This window comes from Urocampus carinirostris, chromosome 1 (genome assembly GCF_059441175.1).
Source record: "Urocampus carinirostris isolate Australia breed hairy pipefish chromosome 1, RoL_Ucar_1.0, whole genome shotgun sequence".
In the NCBI taxonomy this organism is placed as follows: domain Eukaryota; kingdom Metazoa; phylum Chordata; class Actinopteri; order Syngnathiformes; family Syngnathidae; genus Urocampus; species Urocampus carinirostris.
The window spans coordinates 42,472,757-42,490,977 of NC_142349.1; the positions used below are offsets into that span (position 1 = coordinate 42,472,757).

The 18,221-nt window shown below is 39.7% G+C and overlaps 1 protein-coding gene across 5 annotated transcripts in view; it reads left to right on the top strand.

Annotated features, from left to right (window-relative positions):
• Positions 1 to 15,251: 15,251 nt before the first annotated feature.
• Positions 15,252 to 18,221, top strand: part of slc1a9 (solute carrier family 1 member 9) — a 42,223-nt gene continuing 39,253 nt past the window's right edge. For 3 of the 5 annotated variants that reach the window (XM_088340076.1, XM_088340085.1, XM_088340108.1), the window contains exon 1: positions 16,388 to 16,603. In XM_088340076.1, the coding sequence (XP_088196202.1) occupies positions 16,441 to 16,603 (163 nt within the window). In that variant the 5' untranslated portion in view covers positions 16,388 to 16,440. The other 2 variants (XM_088340100.1, XM_088340094.1) reach the window with 2 other exon arrangements.

The window sequence follows — 18,221 nt, forward strand, 5'->3', positions numbered from 1 at the left end:
AGACCATGTTACTCAGCCGGAAAAGGGTGGCATGCTCCTTCCGAGTTGGGGAGGAGATCTTTGCCCAAGTGGAGGAGTTCAAGTATCTTGGGGTCTTGATCACGAATGAGGGTAGAATGGAACGGGAGATCGACAGACAGGTTGGTGCAGAGTCTGCTGTCATACGGACCCTGTACCGGTCCGTCGTGGTGAAGAGGGAGCTGAGCCGAAAGGCAAAGCTCTCGATTTACCAGTCGATCTACGTTCCTCCCCTCAAAATGGTCATGAACTGTGGGTTAGACCTGAAAGAATTCAATCCCGGATACAAGTGGCTGAAATGAGTTTCCTCTGCAGGGTGGCTGGGCTCTCCCTTAGAGATAAGGTAAGAAGCTTAGTTATCCGGGAGGGACTCATGTCCGCATTGACCGGAGCTAGTTGAGGTGGCTCGGGCATCTGATAAGGATGCGTCCTGGAAGCCTCCCTCGGGAGGTATCCGGGGCATGTCCAAACGGCAGGAGGGTGACGACCCAGGACACGCTGGAGAGACTATGTCTCTAGGCTCGCTTGGGAACGCCTCGGGATCCAGTTGGATGAGCTGGAAGAAGTGGCTGGGGAAAATGAGTTCTGGGTTCCCCTGTTAAGGCTGCTGCCCCCGCGACCTGACCCTTGATAAGTGGAAGATATTGGATGGATGGTGTTAATGTTTTCATTCAATGACATGATTCAAAGTCTTCACATTCCAAAAATATGTTTTACGTTAGACAATATGCAGGTTTTGTTTATTTATTTATGATGCAAACAAAATATCAGTGAAAACCTTAGGGGGAAATTAAAGACACATTAAAAGATGTAGGTTGCATGCTAATTTCATTCATTCATTTTCCAGTTGCTTATCGTCTTAGGCAGTGGGCATGACTGCCCGGGAAAAACCGACTCAGATAGCTGAATTTGAACCCATGACCTCTGAACTGTGAGGCAGACGTGCTCACATCAATTTCCTCTATCCGTAAGTTTAAAAGGACATTTCGTATTATTGAGCACCTCCGAGTGGTAGAAAAAAAAACATCTCATTAAAAAATATTGATTTTAATATTTGGCAAAAATACATAAACTCAGGAGGTAGAGCGCTCGTCTTGGGATCAAGGGATCCCAGTTCGAATCCCGGCTCTTCTGTGTTACATGTCGAAGTGTCCTTGGGTAAGACACTGAACCCCTAATACCCCCAATAAGCAGGTTAGCGCCTTACATGGCTGCAAGGCCGCTATTGGGAAATGTGGAGCACATTGTAAAGCGCTTTGAGAAGTCATTGACTTGAAAAGCGCTATATAAAATGCAGATCATTTCATTTCATTTCATATTTAGATACTCTGAGCAAGACATTTATATTTATTTCACATAACATGAGGCTACTCCGGAGGGAACTGACACAATTGTCCAACATCTTAGATAGATAGATAGATAGATAGATACTTTATTCATCCCCTAAGGGAAATTCACATCTTGCTGCTTAGGCGTTCCCCAAAAACAAAAAGAACTTGTGAAAGGAAAGGCGGAATAATGAAAAGAAAAACAGTGTGGTTTCTGTTAAGAATCTTCTTATTTTCACTTGTTTTTTTTAAATTTCTTTTGCTAACTAATTTGTAACATTCTCAAGTTTGTGTGGAACGATATGCTTTGGTCACGATTTGATTGTATCACGATACTCAGGTGCAATTCGATATATAGTATTTATTTTTTCCGAAAACAACAAGCAACTTAAATCCTACACTTCGAGGAGAATAAACCATGAATGATGTTCAAACAATGAACATCTGTGTGTTTCAGTCAGATTTAAAATTTATGGTCGCTGGCCTTAGTTCTCGTTGCTCCCTTTCTTCCTCCATTTTCCACTTCCGTTTGCTTTCCTGCAATTTTACTGGGGAGGAACATCGATTTTAAAAATTGCCAAAATTAAAATCACGATGTATATATTAATTGATTTTTTTTTTGTCCTACCCCTATTTTCAAGTATTATCTACATCTTAGTGTCTAATTTTTTTTGGTAACTGTGGGCCAGACGATCGGCCATCACAAAGAAACTTGGTGATTTCTCGGGAATGTAGCGCCGACGGGTAGACAAATGCGGTCCCAGAAAGAAAGATTTACGTTCTGCAAGCGCGTGTGACGATCATTGACGGCAAATTTTGGTCGTTGTCATAACGAGGATGGATGGATGATTATATGTCGCCACAGGCGCAGCGGAAAAGGCCTTGATCTCCATCCAGGGCTGCTTTGTTGCATCATCTTATCGGAATATTGAACTTGATACCATGGAAATGATTTTGTGGTGTGTTGGGACTTCGCACAAACATTCATAAAAATGTTATCTTGCTTAAGTTGTTGCGGTTATCCAAGAAGCTGAGGCATGTGTTGACTTTCCAACATAAGGTCAACCTTGTCTCGACTTGCCCTTTGTGCACTCAGACGCTTCACGCATGTGTGCCACATAATGTCTCCTTCAAAAAACAGAGAGATTTCTTTTCATGTGAAATTCCCAAAATTAAAGCGACTTTTCCTCCTCAAATCAATTGAAAAATTCAATGAAGGTTTTGTTTTTATTTCAAGCATATAAATCTATCTTAATATGATATAAAAGACTTCTCACCCTGGCCATCACTTCTTTCACCTGCAATCAAAGCTGCACAACTAATCTTACTGTTTGTAGTAAATTTGTAAGTTTTCTCTTGAAAATTGTTCATCCTTTCCATTCTTTAAATTTGCAGAGCTTGTACGGGTGCCTAAAATCATTGAACATTTTTGAATTTTAATGTTGTGTTTTTAAGAATTACTCTCTGGTAGGCGCTACAGGTACCTCAAAACAAGGACAAATAGGCTTAGCGACAGCTTCTTCCCCAGAGCCATCATCACTCTACACGAGCGCACAAAGCTGTGAAAACGTATCTTGCTATTTATTTTGATATTTGTTATGTCCTATTTATTTCAATCTACGATCTAAATTTTCATAATTTTTTTGTTTATATATGTATATATGTTTCTTTTCCAGCGCGATGTCCTGGGAACACAATGTCTAATGCTGAGACTGCTTTTGATACATCTTCTCAGATAAGTGATCCCTCCACACAGATGCATACATGGGAGTGTCAGGCTTTTCAGTAGAGAGTTAGGGGGAAGGTGGGTGATGCGTTTCTTGGCCGCTCAGCGCTTTTGACCCCCGGGGCTCCCCACCTTGAATGGCCCTGTTGAAAAGCACAGCCATGACTAGATGAGCCTCAAACATACACTGCTATCACAGAATCCCCCCACCCCTTCCCTTCCATCCCACACCTTTCTCTCATCCACCCGCTATCTGTTCCTCCCTTCCCTACTTAGTGAGCGGTGGTTTCCATCTCGGCCAGCTTGCCGCTCTATAAAGAGATGAAAGGATAAGCAGAAGAATGGGCACAAAAGGCGTCCAGGCTCGTGTTACCGGGACAGCCATTGGAGAGCGCCCATGAAAGGGTTTAGGGATGGGAGAAGACACGGACACCGACAGGGAGACGGAACGTCCTCAAAAGATGTTTGTCACGATCCGACAACGCTAAAACGGTTCGCTCACCTGTGCCCCCCAATCGGTCAAAATCAAACCGCACTCTTAAGCATTCGCACGAAATGTCTAAATTTTGTGAGCATTAGATTTCCCACTCCAGTTGTTGATTCTATGGTGAATATAAAAGTCGAGAACCCTCTGATCAAATATCTGCTATTTGCAAAGCACACGTATAATACATAAATGAACATAATTTATCCATTAAACTTTTAAATATTCAAGAGGGATGCTGTTTTTAAAATTTTATATGTTCACCGTTCATGGATACCTCAACTACCTGGGTTGTCAGGGGATTACTTCCTGTAGTGTTTTTGGGCAAGTACAGTCTGGCGGTGCCAATCCCACTGCAGGCCATTTCTTTGGGGGGTTTAGGGTTTGCTCCACCACATGAAACAGATAGCACTGGTTTCCATTGAAGTGTATTTCTAAAGGACTTGGAGGGAGATGGTTTGATTCTTTGGATACAAATCAAACATGTTAGCAAGGCAATGAAGGACTCTACTATAGTTTGGTTGGAATGGAGGTTTATTGAATAGAGACTCAAAATAAGGAGAGAAGACAACTAGATTTTGAACCTGCAAGAACAACAAGAGTGGACTGAAACTTACCCTCAGATAAGCAATTTAAACCTGTTCTAAAGGGTCCTTCCCAATACCTTTCTTTTTATACAATCTGGCCATCAAGTAGATGTTTTTTCATAACAGCAACATTACAATACAACATTTAGGTAAAGATGTGACACCTTTAGTTTCTTTATGTATCTTTTCCTGAAATGAACAAACGTTGACACCTGATTAGAAGATGTTCACTACATACGTCACACATACAAATGTGCACATTAAGTTAAGATTTTTTGGGATTGTTGGGATTTTAACTGTCAAAATATACCGTTTACTAAATTGTTCGAATTAGTTCTCTGACTCCATTAACCAAACACGACCTAAATTCATCCAACAATTATGCGTGCTCGTTTTGAGAGAGAAAATGACCGGGAAGCTGGCAATTCCACACGGGTGCGGGTTTATTGTTACTAACCGCAGATCTAAGTGTATCAAACAGGAGACGGCCCCCATCCGAGTTGCCCGGGATCCTTTATACATTTCAACAAAGATAAGACATCTTACTATTCCCCTACTGGCTATGTGTCATCTGCTGCTAACTTTAGCTTTCACTTATTGGTTGTCTTTTCCCCGCATGATGGCGTGTCGGCCCTTCCCATGGGCGCGCCAAGGAAGCCGCCTGGGATCCACAATCTCTCACACCGCACACTCAGGCATTCTGTTATCAGAAGTACGTCTCGTCCTGTAAACAACATCTGCCACTTATGCATTCCACACAGCCTGCCCTGACCTTTTATTGTACATTGAATTAAAGCAGTCAGAAAATATCTTTATTGCTTTTAACTGAATACACGCAACTTGTGGTCAATTGTACAAAATCATTTATAGTCAAATGTATAAAATCCTTTAGGATGAATTGTTGCCTCCATCAGTGAAAACACAAACCATGCTTTGCTGAGAGCGCTTTTTTATACCCACAAGTTACCATTCTCTAGCATTACCTCTTGTTTAAATGGAAACAATTTTGCAAACAAAAATTTTCATTCTGCATGATTTGCCCCATAGTAAAACGGGATAAAAGAGGCATGTGTTCTTGTTTTTAAAATTTTCCCTTGAAATATTTCAATTAAGGGTGGAACGGCTAATGAGGGGTTAGCGCTTCGGCCCCTAGTTCTTTTGGTCCCAGGTTCAATTTCAGCCAACTGCTTCTTTGGGCTGAATTTACATTTTTCCCTGTGTCAGTGTGTTTTCTTCTGGGCACCCCAGTTTCCTACCGCCTTCCAAAAAATGTGCATTGCATGAGAATTGGTGTCTAAATTGTCCCTAAGTATGAGTGTGCATCTGATTAGTTGTCTGACTTTTTGTGCCATGCGATTGACTGGCAACCAGTTCATGGTGTCCCCTGCCCATTTCCCTATGTAGGCTGGGCTGGGCACCAGGAACTCCTGCGACCTTGGTAACAATAAACAGTGCAGAAATGGATGGATATGACAAGTGGTTTCAGCGGCATTGAAAAAAAAATTCATAATATGTCCCTTTCAAGAAAATTTGCTTGTCCCAATATTGTTCTGACAATTTCAGTTGGTCACCTTTCATCAGTAACTACTGACTAGAAAACAAGCTAATTATTAACAACCATCATTTAAACTTTTTCTTTAAACGTTTGAGGTGGATTTTGGTACTTTTAGTTTACTTTCTATCACAATATATTATTTCAACATAATACAAAGCATTATCTTTGAGTTGATCAGAACTAAAGCAAAACCATTTTGTGACATGCACCTATGTGTGTTTTTATGTTGTCCTTCCATAACGACAGATTATCAACAAGCAAACATTACAGGTTGCAAAACATCCCAAGTAATAACGAGACAATGCTTTGAAGATATTGGTTCTCACCCCAACAATTTTCTTTATATATTCTCGGAGGGGCACTCACTAAGGAAAATGAAATAAGTGGAACATTGTACATCCAGAGATTGAACTTGTAAAAGTCATGGTGGTTCTGCTTTGTGTAATTGTGCTGCTAGGACACTTATTTTGGCACCATTCCGTTTTTCATTTAGTTATGCAGCTTTATAGTCAAACATGAAAGTGCTTTGAATTTAAATAACATGTAGGCGTCAATAATGTTATATACATGACTATATCCGGCACAGCTTAGCTCTCAGTTATGAACAGCCATCACGCAATGATCCCCCATGGCTGACCCTATCTCAACCCACCATGCTTCACAAACATTTTTATAAACTATAATGATTATAGACAATTTTAAACACTTGACCCTGTAAGCGGATGTCAAAGATTCCCAAGATTTCCCATGGTTTGCTTTCTCGCGAAGAACATGAATTTTCTGTAACTTTCAGATCCTGTAAGGTTTTAAAAAGTATAAGTGTCTGACAACGGAGGCCCCTCATGAAAGATGCACAGTAGCACTACTAAAATAGATTTCCCAAATTCCTGAGTGGGAACTTCACCATTAACACTCCCACTCCCGCTCTCGTTGGTGTCTCCCTTGCGGCATTCCTCTTCCTCCTTGGCGTTTACTGTCACTCACTCCAAATCCTCACAAAGCCTTCCGTCGTTCTTAGCAGGGGCGGCTTTGCCCGGGCTCGCCCTGCGTGATGGCAGATATTTTGTGCCTGGGGGGTCACGTCAGCAAGAGTTTGCAGATAGAAAGTTGTGAGAGCGGACAAACACGAGTGTCGAGCCAAAAGGGCGCCGATCTTGCCCCTCCCTTGCATCCCGGTGTTGTCACCTCAGGGAGTTTATCCGCTTTCGTGTCAACGCCCATGACACTATCTAAAAAAAACAATTCTTTTTCTCTCACCACCAAGTTTAAATAGTAGAATCAAAGTAAAATAAAAACTATTTGGTGCCTCTCAAGTGCCTGCCAAGTCTTCAGTGGGCAGTATGATTCTGCTCTATGTTTTAGTGACGCAGAACCTTCGAATATTACAAGTTTAAAGGTTATGTCAATGAACATTATAAAGGACTTACTATCAAATATGCATAAATCTGTATGTAGTATAAAAATGAAGAATGGTACAAATGTGTTTTGATGTGGAAATGAATATTAAAAAATACAAGTGGTTTGCAAAACTGGTTGTTAAATTTTTGTTGTATTTATGAATGCATTAGGCAGTATAATAAAGATGGGTATTTAAATATTTTCAAAGGAGCTGTACAAAATTTTGAACTTTTTTAATCACTGCCGCCACCTCCTGCCTTGTGTCTTCATTGCAGCCCCTGTCAAGCTCCTTATGTTGAGCAAGCAAGTGTGTGCATTTCTTAGACATGCTCAAATAAACTCTTATTTTTTCATCTCTCTTGAGGTTTGGCTTAGAATTTCGACTGTACTTGAAACAGGCCTTTTCCTACTTTCACCATTTTCATGCGACACTCACAAGTATAAACAAACCCCGGGGACGAGCGTAAAATCACTTATCACCCCTGTCCCCTTTTCTGCTCTCACAGGTTTGTCAAAAGTAAGATTAAAGCAAATAGGCACAGTTGAAAAAAAACTTACCACTGCTTTTGAACACAGTTTGGCATTGTTAACACATACTTAATAGAGAAAGTATTCTACTTTCAACTTTTAAGAACACTTCAGAATTCCCCATTAAAGAGAATTGGGATTCACATTACATTTGTTCGAATTATTAAATATATATATATATATATTCCCAAGGCATTGGCGCTGCTGATCAGTAATTATCTAGTAACTCTCTGGTACTGATTTCAGTATGATAAATCACCACGAGATTGAAGGAATTGGTTTGATTTTTGTCCACATATCGAGGAGCCTCCACTTCTTTGTATTGATTTGCCTTCTCTATTCAACGATTTAGAGTGTGTGGGTGGCCCCCGAGTGACCGAAACCGTTCAATCAAGTCACTGGAAACATCGGGCGCTCAAAGGTTCATGCATCGCTAATGCTTAAGTTAAGTGTTCTTTTAATTAAATGCTATTTTACAAGCAAAACACTCTTGTGTTAAGGACCCGCGCAGGGTGGCGTGGAAGCACAATGCTGCAACTACGATAGTACAGAGGATTTATTTCAAGCAGTGTTGAGCTCACAGGGAATCAGGCATCGGGGCAGCAGTAACTTGATCACCAGAGGCAGAAGTCATGCTCAGAAAGCAAGCAAAAGTTCGGTACACCAGAAACAGACAAAGCTTGGAATAAGGCAAAAGAGGCAACAATCTAGCACCTAGCACTAGAAAATCAGTGTGCTTAAAAAGTGAGCATGAAAAGTGATTAGGGAGCAATCGGGGAGAGTGACACCAGGAAATAAGAGCTAAGGAGGAAGTGACCAAAAAAGGAAAAGCGAGAGAGGAAGAGAGAGAGAACCAAACCTGACTGACAGACTGTGTTTATGAAAAGCATTGTTTAGATATAAGTTCTGCTTGAAATGCCTCCTTTCACAAAAAGCCGTTTTTCCTAAAGTTTTCTTGGAAGAGTATTTTCGAGAAACTTAGCTATGTTCAACTGTTGTTTACTGAACAATGGTAAAATTAAAACATACTTTTTTTCTAATGAAAGGTGAGGGTTCTAGCTATCTTTTGATATGTCCTATACTGGACTGTCTCAGAAAATTAGAATATTGTGATAAAGTTCTTTATTTTCTGTAATGCAATTAAAAAAACAAAAATGTCATACATTCTGGATTCATTACACATCAACTGAACTATTTCAAGCCTTTTATTATTTGAATATTGCTGAATTTGGCTTACAGCTTAAGAAAACTCAAAAATCCTATCTCAAAATATTAGAATATCATGAAAAAGTATACAAGTAGGCTATTCAACTAATCACCTGAATCATCTAATTAACTCGAAACACCTTGCGAGGGTTTCCTGAGCCTTAAAAACACTCAGCTTGGTTCAGTAAACTAAATCACAAGTATGGGGAAGACTGCTGATCTGTCTGCTGTCCAGAGGACCATCATTGATACCCTCCATCAGGAGGGTAAGACACAAAAAGAAATTTCTCAAAGAGCAGGCTGTTCACAGAGTGCAGTTTCAAAGCATATCCACAAAAAGTCTGTTGGAAGGGAAAAATGTGGCCGGAAACGCTGCACAACCAAGAGAGATGACCGCAGCCTTAACAAAATTGTGAAGAAGAGCCGCTTCCAGAATTTGGGGGACCTTCAAAGACAGTGGGCTGAAGCTGGAGTCCAGGTATCAAAAGCCACAGTTCACAGACGTGTCCGGGAAATGGGCTACAATAGCCGTATTCCCATGGTCAAGCCACTTCTGAACTCAAGACAACGGAAGAAGCGTCTGACTTGGGCTATGGAGAAGAAGCACTAGACAGTTGCAGAGTGGTCCAAAGTCCTCTTTTCAGACGAAAGCAAGTTTTGCATTTCATTTGGAAGTCAAGGCGCCAGAGTCTGGAGAAAGGCTGGAGAGGAGCAAAATCCAAGTTGCTTGAAATCCAGTGTGAAGTTCCCACAGTCAGCAATGGTTTGGGGAGCCATGTCAGCTGCTGGTGTTGGTCCACTGTGTTTCATCAAGTCCAGAGTAAATGCAACTGTGTACCAAGAGATTTTAGAGCACTACATGCTTCCATCTGCTGAAAAGCTCTATGGAGATGAGGATTTCATTTTCCAGCATGATCTGGCACCTGCCCAGAGTGCCAAAACCACCAGTAACTGGTGCACTGACCATGGCATCACTGTCCTTGATTGGCCTGCTAATTCCCCTGACCTGAACCCCATCGAGAATTTGTGGGGTATAGTTAAGAAGAAGATGAAAGACACCAGACCTACAAATGCAAATGAGCTGAAGGCCGCTATCGAAGCATCCTGGGCATCAATAACACCTCAGCAATGCCACAGGCTGATAGCCTCCATGCCACGCCGGATTGATGCAGTAATCCGTGCAAAAGGATTCCCAACCAAGTACTGAGTGCATCAATGGACATTTTCAAATGTTTGATTTAGTTTTGCTGTTATAAAATTATTTTTTTACTTGGTCTGAGGAAGTATTCTAATATTTTGAGATAGGATTTTTGAGTTTTTTTTCAGCTGTAAGCCAAAATCAGCAATATTCAAATAATAAAAGGCTTGAAATAGTTCAGTTGATGTGTAATGAATCCAGAATGTATGACATTTTTGTTTTTTTAATTGCATTACAGAAAATAAAGAACTTTATCACAATATTCTAATTTTCTGAGACAGTCCAGTATATCTACAGAACTAGATTTTACGTAGGCCTTCAAAAATGAGTCAAAATGTCAAAAGTTGTTTGGCAACTACACTTCCCATTTGAGAAAAAATTCTGACATTAAATGAATTAATTGTTTTCTGGAAAATCTACAGCAGCGACAAATGTGTGCATGTGGACTGAACTTCTAAAAGCCTAGTATTTAATTTACCTATCACTACAAATATAAATAAAAACAGTCTTGATTTAAAAACACGACACAACAATCCTGATTCCCGTTTTCCCCCTTTTTGGTGGGTGGGATTTTTTTAGGGACAAACAACATTTTCATTAACTGAAGCAGCTTTTCATTCTGTCATTAAATCCCCCTAAATACAAACCTGATCCGATTTATGCCGCGTTCTTCTGCCTCGTATGTGAACTCTGCACATGCTTTGGCGCTGTATCGCCAAGCAGAGGTGCTGCTAGGGATTGTGGTCACCAAACCTGAGTCCTGCCTGTGCCCGAATGTCACACACGTGTAGCATGACATGATTACACATGTCCTCTGTTTTGTCTCGGACACCCCCCTTCCATAGGTAGTTGAAATGGAAACAAACCATTATGTCAATTTTAATAAATGGCCAAGCTGTTACAACAGCCAAAGTGAGTCGGATGTCAGACATCAATTACGGCCATGTTGTTGCCCTACCCCAGCCGGCCCCTTCATCATGGAGGTGAGACTCTGCAGGCTTCAAACAGATAAACCCCATTCCTAATTCCAATTCCTCCCGTCCCAGCCCAGTCTGATTTTTTTTGGGGGTTGATTTTACCTCTAACGTCCTTTCTTCAATCAATACACCTCAACAATGAACCACACACCAAGCACACGCTCAAAGTGATGTCAAGCCCCACATGGTTCCAATTTCAAAAGTAATGCACTGCTCCTTGCAATTTGACCCAATTAACCCAAAATGTCTCAGTCCCAGACGAGTTTAAGGTTGAAAGTTGGTGCTCGTTTGTGTCTGTGTGCATTTGGGTCGAGCATGATGTATGCCAAACGTCTGGAAACCAGCAGCAATCATGCTTGTTGCTTGTGACATGTTCATACAGGTGCAAGTTTCACTTATCAATATTATCCTGTAGCTTTGCAATTAATAATGTAGTTGGGCCAAAAGTAACCAAAATAGTGTTACAAATGAATAGACACCATTTTAAGCATTCCCCAATATCCTACAAAACAACTCAATTTTGGCGCTCATCTGAGTCAAAAAAATTTTTTGTTAATTACAACAACATTTAAAAAATGTGCTCAAGTGTGTTTGTACTTGGGTCCCGAATTAAATGCGAGATGTTGTTTTTTAGTGTGAAAGGGTGTTGAAAACCTATACACCTAAGAGAGCTGTTTTTCCACAGACCCTAAAATGGCATGTTGAAATTATGTTGCATACTCTAAATTTTTGCTGGAAATATGTGAAATTAATTCAGAATATGAGGGTTCGGCTCAACACTACGACAATATTACCACAAAGGACAATTAAAAAACAGTACTTGAATAATTGGTTTCGAAATAAAAAATAACAATTTATTTTGCAAGCAATAATGAATAATGAACTGTTATCTAGTGTCTTGAAGAAAGACGTATTATATCAAACAAAATTTTATTTTTGTTTTTATTTTCAAAGTTTGGTTAAAATGTGGGAATTTTTGAATTTTATGTACCCTACTTTAAATAATTTATTTTTGATGGAACAATGTTTTTAATTAATCTAGTTAGTTATTGAAATACATAAATAATTTGATTCTAGATACAGAAATATACAAAATGCTAAGTTTGTTAAGTTTAAGTAAGTTTGAGCCTTTACTGAGTAACAAAAGGACCTAATGCCATTGCCACATAGTTTGTCTTTCAAGAAAAATATAAAAGCCACAAGTGATGCATTACATGTGAATTTTAACAAAAGAGGCCTACTCTAAATTTAGGAACAAAAGACTTTTAAACTAATTCTATCTGTTTCTGTTGTGCAGTGGTTAGCACATTCATATAGCACGCGAAAGGTCCCCAGTTCAAGATATGGTGGAAACATATGTTGTGTGTTTTCCCAAGACACACCACAAGAAATAGTGCCCCTACAACTCTAGTGGTTAGGGGATTCAACCAACCAACCATCTTTTTCACGGGGAGTATCAAACCACTGTCGGCCCCACCATGCTGAATTTGCCCAAGACACACCACAAGAAGTGGTGCCCTTACAACTCAAGTGGTTTCGGGAACAGTGAACTGATACTATTTTAAAATAGAGTATAGTACATGTATCAGATTCATATCTGAAGTGTGAATAGTCTTATATTGTTCAATACATTTTTGTTGTACTTGATGGAAGAAGGACTTAACCTTTTAATAAAAGGTTATCGTATTTTATTGTACAGCCTGTGTGTGCCAGGGGTCCCCAAATCTTTTCCTGTGAGAGCCACATACGTTTTCCGTTCTCTGATGAGAGACAGGTCAGTTTTTAACAGAAAGAGTGTGACAATTATATCCAAATAACCCTTTGTGGGCTCTTCACTGAGAAAAAGTCCATGGAATATATATTTTCTGTTGTGCAAGGTACAGTCTTAACAGGCCCAATCCAAGTTTATCTTAAAGCACTGAACCATGTTTGAAAAGGACGTAGATTTTATCTTATTACACTGTTTTATTCACGGTACCTGAGATGAATGTTAATTTTGTTGTGCCTTTCATATGATATAATGGCAATCATTTATGTTCTGTTCTTATCTTCTATTTCAAGCATTGCAAGTGACACATTTATTGTCTTTGTAACATGTGAAACCTTCAACAAAATTAACATTAGTCTCTGGGCCTGTGACTAGATACTGTGAAAATAAGATAAAACCCAATGGCTTTTCATATATCATATACTGTAACTAGTCCAGTGGTAATCTTATCCCATGACTCTTTTTTTAATCCAATTACGGTACAACCAAAAACGTGTACCTAGAATTTGAGTCTTTTGTTTTTTAGGTAAATAAGAAAAATGCGTGTCAAAATCCTCTTTGGTATTGTTCAGGGGCTGGACCAAATGTGTGGGTGGGATGTATCCAGCCCGCGGCCCGTTGTTCGGGGACAATTGTTAAGCATATCGGGAAAAAGTGTTCTGTCACACATGGTGTCCCTTACTATTTTCAAATGCAGTACAAGACACAATACACAAACCTCAAGCATCGGAAGTATTTTTTAGATATTAATGTACTCAATTTAGTTGTGGGAAAAGGGATCGCTGGTACTATTGTAATGGGATATCACATTCACTCACAATGCCATATTGATTCACAATACGTACCTCGAAATTTGACAGTGTATATTTCATAGCTCGGTTAATGGTCTTGTGGTTCGGTATTGTTGGTAAAGTATAATACCATTACCTCATTGTAAGTCTCAGCTTTGTAAAAGGCCAAAGAGGGGAACTACACATATCTACCGTATGCATACACACCCTCATGTTCGCACAGACTATGACAAACAACACATGCGGCTGAAAGTCTTCTGTGCGAAACTGAAATTAGTGCAAGGAATGTTCTCCTTTGGGAAAAGCAGCACGAGCGGAAATCGGAGCAGTCGGTCCAGGAGCTCCCTCATTAGGGACGACTCGGAGTTTGCTAATTGGCTTAATGAAAAGCAGGCATAGTGCGGGCGAGGGCAACTGGCCGCCGTCATACGGCGTGCACATGCTAGTCTTGTTGACAAACTTTAAGGAGCTCTCCTCTTACAGGACACTGCTGCTAATCGTCACCGGTGTCTCCTTGCAGGACGCCATGCATCCAGAACGGCTTTCACTGAGACATGTCAATAGTTAATCATCTGCTTGGGAGCTTAACACTTAGTTGCGGTGTCAGAAGCCGCTCGCTTTCCATGCCCCGCCGCCTTCGCCTCTCGTCTCGCCAGAAGCAAAATGTTACAGCTTGTACAATTTAGTCGCCGTACAACAGTCCTGCGGATCACATTTCACATACAGACTTTTGTGTTGGGAAGCCCGGGCAATTAGCCGCGGGTTGATTTTCAGTACTACAATGGATTCAGTGCGTCCCGCTTATTCAAATTCCCGCCATCTCCATCTGTCACTCCTGTGGGACCCTCATCCTTTTTACACAGCCTGTGTAAAAGACAGCATTATCCCACCTTTTTTAAAGGATGCAAACTACACTAACACAAAATTGATAGACAGGGCTCATAAAGGTGCATGAAATCCTTAAAAATGCTTGAATTTTAATGTTGTGGTTTAAAGGATTGAATATTGAAACCTCAGTGGAAAGGATTTAAATCTGGGCTTAAAACAAACTTATATTCAATAGCTCATGAATAATGTTCACCTCAGGAAGTTGTCAACCGGACAATCTGTTATCACCTATATTTCTTGTTGATATCTCTGTATTAATTGTTATTACAACATCCATTGCAGCCTGGTCATCCTTGAAGGGGGATTACATCATGCGTGGTCCCTTCTCAAGGTTTCTTCATCTTCTTCATGTTTAGGTTTTGGAGTTTTTCCTTGCCCTCATGTAGGTTTTAGATCAGGGGATTCTGTAATTGTAGTCTGTTACAGCCCTTTGAGACTTCTTGTGATTAGGGGTTTACAAATAAACACTACTTGACTCGACATGTTTCTAAAAAAAATCTGCTTAAAAATGAGGCCAACACTGCTCTCAGTGGGCCTCATTTTGCCATTGTATTTTTTCTTTCCTCATGATTAACTGCGGCTGGTATCAGTTTGTATGGCATTGTCCTATGAAGCGTCATTGCCCCCCTACGAGTCACGTCCAAGATAAAAGTGCATACAATACCTAAACAGGGCACTAACGGCTGCACGATTTTTTGAAAAAGAAAAAAAAAACTAATTGCGATTGGTCTGACCTTTGTTGCAATTTTCCTGTGATTTTCGACTTTAAAAGAAAAGTGGATTTCTGTGCTCATTTTGTTTTTGGACTGAGGGTATACGACTGTAACAAATTAACTATAGATCTACCAACAAAAACAGAATTGCAGTTGAATAAATGGTCTTTGTTGTTATTATAAGAAAGCTAGATGAAGACACTTGCAAAGGCCTAAAGTACTGTGTAATGTTCATGGAAATTGGTTCAGCTGTTTTGGAAGCTATAGTCACATACAAACAAACACACATACTGCCTGTCACGACCGGTACAAGCGGGGGACCCAAATGCGTAACGTTTCACACAATGCTTTATTAAGGAATCGGGGAAGTCAGGGCAGGAGGAAAAAGACAGCAATCTGGTGCTTGCTGGGCAGGGGAAGCGGGAAGCCTTCGCAACCGAAGCGTGGTCGGAGAGCGGAACAAGTCAGTCAGCCGGGACGGGAGACGGAGCGTGGTCGGAGATCGTAACAAGTCGGTTAGCCAGGGATCGATACAGGAAACAGAATCGGGCAGGATACAGGTAGCCAGGACAGGAGAACAGAGTTTGGATTGGGGATCGATACAGGAAACAGAATCGGGATACGGGTAGCCAGGGGTGAACGAGGTTGCGCAGGTGAGGGCAATTGGCAAATCATGACGCTGCCAGACAGACAGACAGACATACATACACACACACACACACACACAGACTTTCTCCAAGCTTACTCTCCTGGATGTAGGAAACCATTATAGATGTAATTGAAGTCAACCTTCATATTTGCCATTTATGGAAGGCAGAAGATTGAGTTTTAACATTTCAGACTATGCTTACTTTGTCCTTAATTTAACTGTTACTTCCATTCATTTAAACATGCAAAATCACAGCAAAAGTCAAGACTATATTGCAAATTTAAAAGGTTCAGGATAAATTAACTACTTGTAGAAATGGTAAAACCAAATTGATTTCCTCTTGTGACTCTAACATTATTGACACAAATAGAGATGCACATTGACTGAAGCCACCATGAAAGGTGCAGCTGTTGCTACTGAGCAGAGTCACGCTGCCCCCTTGTGGACAGGAGTGTAGGTTTCCTCTTGCTGTCCCAGAATCCCTTTTTTTTTTTTTTTGGAGACGTCCGAATAAATCTTTTCCCTGATCAGCATCTAGTGAGTGACCTGACGTACCAGAGAGGTGAGTGACGGTTGGAGGGATTTCAATTGTGCAGGATAAGGCGGGAAGAGATTGGGACTTGCTGATGGGGTTTACTCCCAAGCACCAAGCTGTCATTGTGTATAATCTGCAAATTTTCTCAGATGACGCAAAGACTGTGACTTTGGCTCTCTTGTCATCACCACAAGCATCCTCTTTATCTCCCGATGCCACGCTCTTGTCGGGCGGGAGACAGCAAAGCTCAGCAGGTAAGCTTTCAGACTCAGACCATAGCCTCTCATGTCCTTCCCTTACTTTTTTTAGTTTGTTTATATTGTAACAATATCCACTATTGAGGACGTCAGTTACCTTTTATTTATTTATGTTACTTTTTGTGTTTTTTCAATTGAATAATTTGATGCAGTTTATCTAGTTTGAAATTTTACTAGTACTGTAGTTAGCTTGGTAGATATTTGGGACTTTTTTTTTCCCGGTCCAAAGTGAAAGTGCAAGTAGTGGACCAGGTAAAATATAAGGTTTACTATTGTTTTTTCCTGTTTGAGTTAACAGGTTGGTTAGCTTACAAATTTTACATTCTTCTGTGTTATCTGGTAGAATGGTATAATACAATTATTTCAACCTTTAAATGGGAAGTTTATCATCCTACATTAGATGGTAAAATATACAATTTGTGAAGAAGTTTTCCATCTGTTTCATAAGTGCAAGGTGAGTTTTTTTTACTGGTAAAAAGCAAACTTTACATGTTAGAATATGTAGTTTAATTATATATTACCTTTTTGAAGCTGCCATGTCTCGAATTATAGGATGAAATCGACTGTATTATTACTGTAAATTGACCTCGAATACAGTAGATGAACTCAATTAATGTTTTTAATTGAAAGAGCAAGAGGTTTGTTTGCCAGGTAGTAAAATAAGGTCCCTAGTACTTCTGCTGCCAGTTAATAAAGGTAACTATTATGTAGTCTGCTACATTTTAATGTCTAGAAGAATTAGAATAGTAAACTATTAGTTTTATATGAGAGTTATGACAGGAAAAGTTAAAGTTTATTTTAAGTTTGTCTTAAATTGCTGTCTTGAGTAGTTAAAAACTAAATTACCTAGTAAAGAGTAAATTTCACTTGCATCTTACAATGTTGAGGGTCAAGTTGATATTCTCTGCTATATGCCATTCTTTCAAAATTCAATGGTGAAAGTAATAAAGGTTATTCTCTTTGATCTCAATCGGTATTGTACAGTAGGCAAGCCACTTGTTGGCCAAACGAGGAAGCATCATTTATTATTAAATGCGTGAAATTAGGTCCAAGTTCCATCTGTGTGTACACTCATTTTTGCATGCGTAAGTGTGTGCATGCATAAACCAAAATACAAAAACCACGAATACCCACCAAAATGGTTTATAAATAGCTGATCTTCACTCCTGTTGCGAGAGCAGATGTGATTGATGGACTGTGCTTGTTTAAGGAGTTCAAACAACAGATTAATACATGCAGATTATCATGCTGGAGAGAGAGAGCCACGCACACACACAAACACATAGTGAAAAAAGTGTCACAAATTCTAGATACCAATATTTCTCCAATTCGTTTTTTAATATGAATATATTTTCTTTTATTTTACCCCAATCATTCCCCTCAAATTATACAGGGTGTTTCAAAAGAACTATATTATTGAGTATTAATAATTATAATGACTATATATATATATATATATATATATATATATATATATATATATATAAAATTGGAGAAAGACTCAAAAAGCATATCATTTTTATATAAAAAGAAAAAAACTAGCTATCTGATTAAGACTTACTCAAGATATGCTTTAGCCCGTTTGGAAGGAGCTGGATTACCGACTTGACGTATG